Raw genomic sequence first — 7,912 nt, 5'->3', positions numbered from 1 at the left:
CCCATCCAGTATTCATCAGAGGGTAAGCCCATCCTCATGACATGGTTGGGCCACAGAGATATGCCCCCGCCCCATCCTGAATGAACCACCGAGACAGGATCCCAGGTACCACTTAGCTACTGCCTTTATCAACAACAAAATGTGCCACTTATTTTATTGAAAAACAAAAGCACTTTATCTTCCAGTGAAGTCTTATCTAGAAGCTCAATGTATTTATCACCATTGAAGTTAATGAACCTGCCTCAGTGACCCATCATCCTGATGAGATGTGCACTCCTTGAGGGCAGGGGACACGTCTGTCTCCCTCGTAAGGGTACCACCAGTACCCACAAGAGAATGTAGCACACAGTGGACATGGAAAACACTGGCTCCATCTGGAAAAGGAAGGGATTGGATCCGATGTAGTTTCAAAAAGGCATCAAATATTAAGTGAACGCCACTGTGTGCCAAGCTTTGCAGTCAGTGTTCAGGGTATAATGAATGGTCAACAAACTCGACATAGCCATGCCTCTACTTTATACAGAGTCTAGTAGGAGGAAATGAACATTCACAGATGTAAATTTACACCTGGGTGTATGCTAGCAAATAGAGGTACTTAGGGCTACACATCTATAGGAGATGGGACTAATCTAGTTCAAGGAAAGTCAGGGAAAGCTTCCCAGAGGAGGTGTTTCAGTTAGGACCCAAAGGAAAAGTAATACTTCACTAGGTAATTGGGACAAAGGAGAATGGAATTGCATTCTAGTTAGAAGGAGCGGCAGGTGCAAAGCCCCCAGAAGAAGGGCCATGCCCTCCTGACCCTATCTTTCAACCATAGCATCTCTACATTGGTCTGTTTTACGTATTGGGCTTTCAAGATAACATTCTTTAGAAAAAAAGTGTTTATCAGCTAAAACAAATGCTGGAAGTGTAGATAACAAAATAACCTCAAAGGGCCCTCCTAGCTCTTACCACTCTCCATGTATAGACTTGGAGTGAAGCAATGGCTTGTAGGCATAGATCAGGGTCAGAAGTCAGGGGTCAGAGGTGACTGAACAGACCCACACCCCTGACTGGTGAGCTGTGGCTAATGAAAACACAATGTTCATTTGTTTAGGGTTTTTTTTCCTTCTGCATTCTAGACACACATATAACTCTTCTGGTCATTTCTAAAGGGGTTCAACAATGTAAAGTAGATTCCCGGAAACAGGCATCTATTTGCCCTTAGAACTTATAAAATGCAATCAGTTAATTTCATTTCATACATTCATCAAGTATTTGGCGACAATGTACTTTAAGACATGCCGTTGGTGAGACAGGGAGTACGGAGATAAACAGAACATAGGCTCAAGCCTCACGGAGGTCAAAACTACACACACTTAACAGAGTTCTACCATAACAATGTCTACCCTTGAATGTGTGCGGTCCGCCAGGCATTGTAGTGGACACTTCACATGTGTCCTCTGGGGCAAGACTCACAACAGATCAATGAGATAAGTACCAGCCCCATTTCAGATCTGAAAAATGAGTTTCAGAGAGGTTAAGTAGCTTGCTCAAGATCACACAGCTAAGTAAGTAGGGGAATCCAAATTCAAAGCCATCTAACTCCAGAGCCTGCATCTGTGATCACCACAGTCCAATGTCAACTAAAGAAACAAATTAAAGAAATAAAATCACAAGTTATTAGACGAAGCTATAGGTAAATGTTTACCTGGTCTCTTTCTGAGGATCTTCAAAGTGTAACAGAAAGAGAAAAAAAATACAAAAAGAAGATTAATAGCAATGACCATTTACAACTTCAGAATTCTACTTGTCAAAAGCACCTTAGAAACAAACATTTGAAAGCTATGTGAGAAATGGAAAAAAAAAAAGAAATCTCCAACATGTATGAAAAGCAAATCTTCAAAACCTGTTATAAATTGGTAAGTAGAAAAAGCAACTCTCCGATAGAAATATAGACAAACAATACAAATCTCAAAAGGGAAGAAATAGAAAGTGACCAATGACCAGTAGGCACACCCAAAATTATCATCAAGGTATTAGTAATAAAAAGTGAATAAGAAACAAACAGTGGCGTATCCTGTTTTTTTACTACAAAATTGGCAAAGCTTTAAAAAATCAAAATAATCTTAGTGTTGATAAATGTGCTGTGAAATGAACACATACCGACACTATATCAGTGTCTAGTGAGCGTCTGACAATATGAATTAAGAGCCTTTAAAATGATTATAACCCTTAACTCAATAATTTTACTTTAGAAATTTATCAGAGATACAGACAAAGATGTATACACCAAGATGTTCACCACAGCATTATTTATAGTAGAGAGAAACTATAAATCAAGTGGAAGTCCGACAATATGTGGACAGCTAAATCAATTTTGGTGTGTCCAGATGATAAGGTAATATGCAGCCATTAAGAATCATATTTTTGAAGAAACTTTGGTAGCATGATTCATTTTATTTATCTACCTAGAAAGATGCATACCAAATTGTATTAACCACTGCAAAGGCAAATCACAGTGGAGGGATTAAAGATAGTTTATATTTTCTTTATTATACTTCCCTCTAATTTTTCAAATTTTTCTGCATTGTGCCTGCACAACTTTGCAATGACAAGTATACATGTATTTTCTTTTACTTTTTTTAATGTTTATTCTTTTTTTAGAGAGAGAGAGATGGAGCATGAGCATGGGGAGCAGAGAGAGAGGGAGATACAGAATCTGAAAGAAGCTCCAGGTTCTGAGCTGTCAGCACAGAGCCCAACGCGGGGCTCGAACTCACAAACCTCAAGATCATGACCTGAGCCGAAGTCGGTCGCCCAAGAAACTGAGCCACCCAGGTGCCCCTCTTTTACTTTTAAAATTTTATTTATTCTTGAGAAAGAGCATGCAAGTGGAGAAGGGGCAGAGTGAGAGGGAGGCAGAGAATCCAAGGCAGGCTCGGCACTGACAGCAGAGAGCTGGACGCAGGGCTCAAATCCAAGAATCATGACCTGAGCCAAAGTCAGACACTTAACCAACTAAGCCACCCAGGCACCCCTGTTTCTTTTACTTTTTAAATGAGCGTGTACAAAACTCGGCTCCCCATTTTGTTTGCTCAAACCTGCTTCTCTGCTTTAACTTCCTTCTGCAATTGACAAAAATACCTGAGCCACCTCTGACAACCCCCTTCTCATTTAATGTGTCTCCAGCTTGCCATTTCTACGACTCCACTGTTTCACACCAGGTTCCTGTTGCCCTGTGCCTAGACTCAACCCTAGCTCCTCACCAGATGCCCTGGCTTCTAGCCTCCACTCCTGTCCCTGAACTCTCAAGTTCACTTTATATGCCACTGCCAGATTAACCTCCTGAGGCAAAGAAAATATTCTGTTATTGCCTTGCTCCAAAACCTTCAGTGACTCTCCAGCTCCTGAGAATAAAAGCCCCAAATCCTTTACCCGGAGTGCACACACAGGAGCTACCAAAGGAGAAGCTTTGATTTGTAATTCTCATGGTTTGATTTTGTAGACAAACTTCTGCGGCTGAACTAGAGCCACCCTTAATTTTCTTTTTCAATGAGGTTCAGTTGTTCTGTTGCTGGACTTACTCTTCCCTTCCACCCTCATGTACCACCCATGCACCGTCCCCCCGAACCTCTCCTTCTCCGTGCTTCTCCCACGCCCACACCCAGTAAGTGCAGAGTTCTGGCTGGTGAGGGGTGCGGGTGTTGCGGGACCCGGAGACAAGCCTACACCCCATGACCCTGGCCCCCCAGAGTCTCTCTTCCACTGTAACTTTGTGATACTCTCTTCTTTAAAGGATGGTGAAGGGGCTGTGACCTGAAAAAAAAAAAATCAATGACTCTCCGCTAATAAAGGTTCTTATGCGGTAAATGTGCTCTTGGGAAGCCAGACCCTGCCCTTCTCCACGGCGCTGGCCTGATGCCCCGGAGTGATTTACTCTGCGGTAACATGATGGAGCCCCCGCCATGGAAGGGAATTAAATAAAAATGCAATAAAAGAGGACAAAATCAATCTGCTTACAGTTTTGTTTAATAAAAATTCATGAAGGATGGGCAGGCAGGCCCAGAAGCAAGGTACCAGTCCTGACAGAGGCTGCCTGGGGGGAGCTCACCTGGGCTGCAGCCCCCTCCCCCGGGGGGGAGGGCTCAGCAGAACAGAAGCAGAATGAACCCCACACCCTGTAAGCGCGCCAGGCCGGTCCTGCCTCCAGGCACTGAGGCCGGGTCCACCTCGATGAAAGAGGGGAGACCCACCTAGGGCCATGTTGACGGAAAGATTCTCCAAAGCTAAAGAAAGAGAAGGGGCCTTTGCACATGGGTTTCATGTCCCCAGGAACCAAGATGCTCCACGTGTTCTGGAATGACAATGACTCTCAAGCCCGACGAAGCATTCCCTTTCTTTTTTATGTGGTAAGATCACCTAGCCGGAGATCTACCCTCTTACCCAAAACTGAAGGGTGCAATACGGTGTCCTTAACCATAGGCACAGTGCTATACAAATCTCTAGAATTCATTCAGCTTCCATAACTAAAGCTTTACAGCCACTGACTAGCAATCCCATTGTGCCCCTCCCCCAGCTCCTGGTAACCACCATTCTCCTCTCTGTTTATATGAATCTGACTCCATCCGCGACCTCTTGTAAGTGCACTCCTGCAGCTCCGTCCTTCTGTGACTGGCTGCTTTCATGTAGCAAAATGTCCTCAAGGTTGACCCATGTTATCACAAATGGGAGGGTTACTTTCTTTTTTGAAATTGGATCATATTCCATGCTACGCATGGACCACATTTTCTTTATCCACTTATCGGTGGATGGACACTTAGGTTGTTTCCATGTCTTGGCTATTTGAATACTGCTGCAATAAATGGGACTGCAGATATGTCTTCCTGATCCTGACGGAAATCTTTTGGATAAATACTCAGAAGCGGGATTGCTTAATCATATGGTTATTCCATTTTTAATTTTTTACAGAACCACCATACTGTTTTCTATAGTGGCTGCTCCATTTTCTGTTCCCAGCAACCGTGTCCAGTGTTTCCAATCTCTCCACATCCTCACCAACATGTAGCTTTTGTGTTTTGATAATAGCCATCCTGATAGGTATGACTCGGTGTCTCATTGTGACTAGAATTTGCATTCCCCTGATGATTAGTGATGTTGAGCATCTTTTCAGTATCTGTTGGCTATCTGTATGTCTTCTATGGAAAAATGTCTTTTCAAGTCCCTTGGCCACTTATTGGGGAGGGGGGTGGTTTTTCTTGGTGGGGGTGTTTTTTTGTTACAGAGTTATAAGAATTCTTTATATATTTTGGATATTCATCATTTACCAGATATATATTTTGAAAATGTTTTCTCCCACTTAAAACTTTGTGGTACTTGCATGAAAACAGACACATAGACCAAAGGAACAGAATAGAGAGCCTGGAAATAAATCCACACATACACGATCAACCCATCTTTCACAAGGGTGCCGAGAATACACAATAAGGAAAAGGTATCCAAAAGCACAATTAGACACACAAAAGCACAATTAGATAAGTAAAACTGCAACCAACTAAATAAAGCACTTCTACATAGCAAAAGAAATCATTAACAGAGTGAAAAGGCAACCTGCAGAATTACTGACCAAGTATTTTCTTGTGGTAGAAACTGTTTCTGTCCATAAAACATTTCTTTAAAATAGGTGGTTCTATGCAAAGCTTCCATCTCTTTCAGTGGAAGTACCAGATCAAAGATCCAGTACCCTATACAAGGGCTAGTATACTATGGCTGGCATGCCAAATCTGGCCCACCATCTGTTTTTAAATAAAGTTTTATTGGAACACAGTCATGCACATTTATTTACATACTGTCTATGGCTGCTCTTGCCCTACAGTGACAGAGTTGAGCAGTTGTGACAGGGCTTCAAAGCCCAAATATTTACTGTCCAGCCCTTTATAAAAAGGGGGTGCAGACCTCTGATCTATCTCTCAGGATTCCCACTCACCTCCCACCTGAACTCATTTATCCATTCAACCAAAGTTATATAAGCTCTCACATGCCAGGCACTATCCTTGGACTTCACAGAGAACAGAGGCAAGATTTAAACCCCCACCTTTAAGGGATCACATTGGTTTTATTGTTGAATAACAAATACCACAAGCTGAGTGGTTTAAAACAACACCCATTTTTTATTCTAAATATTTTTAATGTTTACTTATTTTTGAGAGAGAGTGACAGAGCACAAGCCAGGGATGGACAGAGAGAGAGGGGACAGGATCTGAAGCAGGCTCCAAGCTCTGAGCTGTCAGCATAAAGCCTGATGTGGGGCTCGAACTCACAAAACTGTGAGATCATGACCTGAGCCAAAGCTGGACACCCCAAAACAATGCTCATTTTTTTTTTTTTTTTTTTTTTTTTTTTTTTTTTTTTTTTTTTTTTTTTAAAACATTTATTGCAAGAAGGTTCCCTTTCCCATATTAGAAGGAAAACATGACTGGAAATATTCCACGAATGGAAAGTACGTTAAACCAATTCCCAAGTCCTTAACAAATAAGGGATCCATAAAAGAGAGTGTATTTTGGAACTTAAAATTAGGGAAGCCTTTGCACAATGTAGACGGGGAAAGAGAAAACAGAACAAAGTCAGAATGATCATTTACATTTTACAGTCTTTAATTAAGCACATAAAACTGTACTATTTAATATATTTTTCCATGAACTTTTTGTGAAATTCAGATCGCAGTGTATCATTTACAAATCTTTTGTCTTTCTTCTGATCATCTACACCTTTTGCACAGTTCTTGAAAACAACATCATCATCCCACCTTCTTTTAACTTTGAAGTTGGCCTGAGGCTGGGATGGGCCAGTGAGATTAAGGAGAGGGTTTCCACTCAAAATGTTTTCCATACGTATTCTTTCTTCTTCAGCTTTTTGTTCTTGTTCCTTCCTGGCCTGCTCTTCAGCTCTTTCTTTTTTGATTTTTTCTAGTTCTGCAAGAAGAGCTGCAGTGTCATCATCATCACTCTCCTCTTCAAAATCTTCATCTTCATCTTCCTCATCTGTTAGAGGATCATCTGCATCAAGGTTGGCAGCAGGAATCTGGTCTAACCGAGGTTTCTTTGACACTGACGAGGAGGTTGTATGTTCTCGTGTTGGACGATCTCTGTTTTTTTCTCTTGCAGCAGCTCGCTCTCTCTCCTCCAGCTCTCTCCTGAAGTCACGGTTGCGAACCTCTTCAGGGGCATCCTGAGTGGTTTGTCTATATTTTATCTTTGTATGCGAAGGTAGGTCTCTACTTGAATACTGTTTTGAGAGCTGACTCAAATCACCTTCTCCTTTTCCTCTCCCACCTCTTGCAGGCTCAAATGTTGGTCTAGCTGCTGTCGTCATCTTTTACGCTCCCAGAAGCCTCTGCGCCAACAATGCTCATTTTTTATTTCACACATATATAGGTCAGAATTCCAAGTGGGCTCATCTGGTTCTCCACTCAGTGTCTCACAAGGCAGAAACTAAGATGTTAGCCAGGCTGACCTGTTCTCTAGAAGCTCAGGGAAAATTATGATCCCAAGCTCACCCAGGTTGCGGGTACGATCCAGTTCTTTGCAGCTGCTATGTATCTGAGGTCCCAGGTTCCTTGCTGACTGTCGGCCAGGGACCACCCCCTGCTGCCGGAGGCTTTCCTCACACTTTCTCACATGGGCCCCTGCATCCACCACCCAGCCATGGTCCATTGAGTCCCTCTCCTGCTTTGAACCTTTCTGGTCTCCCCTACCGCCAGCTGCCAAAGAAGGTTCTCCGCTTTTAAGGGCCCATATAAATGCACTGAATCTACTTGAATAACCTAGGACCATCTCCCAACTTTAAGATCAATTTGCCATGTAACGTGGCATAATCATGGGGGTAATATTTCACCATACTCACAGTTTTGGCTATTAGGGTGGGTCATCTTTGG

The 7,912-nt window shown here is 42.5% G+C and overlaps 1 protein-coding gene across 1 annotated transcript; it reads right to left on the bottom strand.

Moving 5' to 3' along the window:
- Nucleotides 1-6,611: 6,611 nt before the first annotated feature.
- LOC120228613 (spliceosome-associated protein CWC15 homolog) lies at nt 6,612-7,370 on the bottom strand. Its single transcript, XM_039227155.1, has one exon. The coding sequence runs from the start codon at nt 7,348-7,350 to the stop codon at nt 6,655-6,657; it is 696 nt and encodes a 231-aa protein (XP_039083086.1). The 5' UTR covers nt 7,351-7,370; the 3' UTR covers nt 6,612-6,654.
- Nucleotides 7,371-7,912: the final 542 nt, after the last annotated feature.

Source organism: Hyaena hyaena, unplaced genomic scaffold (assembly GCF_003009895.1).
Source record: "Hyaena hyaena isolate Hyena2069 unplaced genomic scaffold, ASM300989v1 scaffold_25, whole genome shotgun sequence".
NCBI lineage: Eukaryota > Metazoa > Chordata > Mammalia > Carnivora > Hyaenidae > Hyaena > Hyaena hyaena.
The sequence above is the reverse complement of the archived record's forward strand: the minus strand, read 5'-3'. Positions and strand labels throughout refer to the sequence as shown.

Bases quoted from the DNA above. Each gene is read 5' to 3' on its own strand.
- LOC120228613 (XM_039227155.1), bottom strand. From the start codon at position 7,350: ATGACGACAGCAGCTAGACCAACATTTGAGCCTGCAAGAGGTGGGAGA.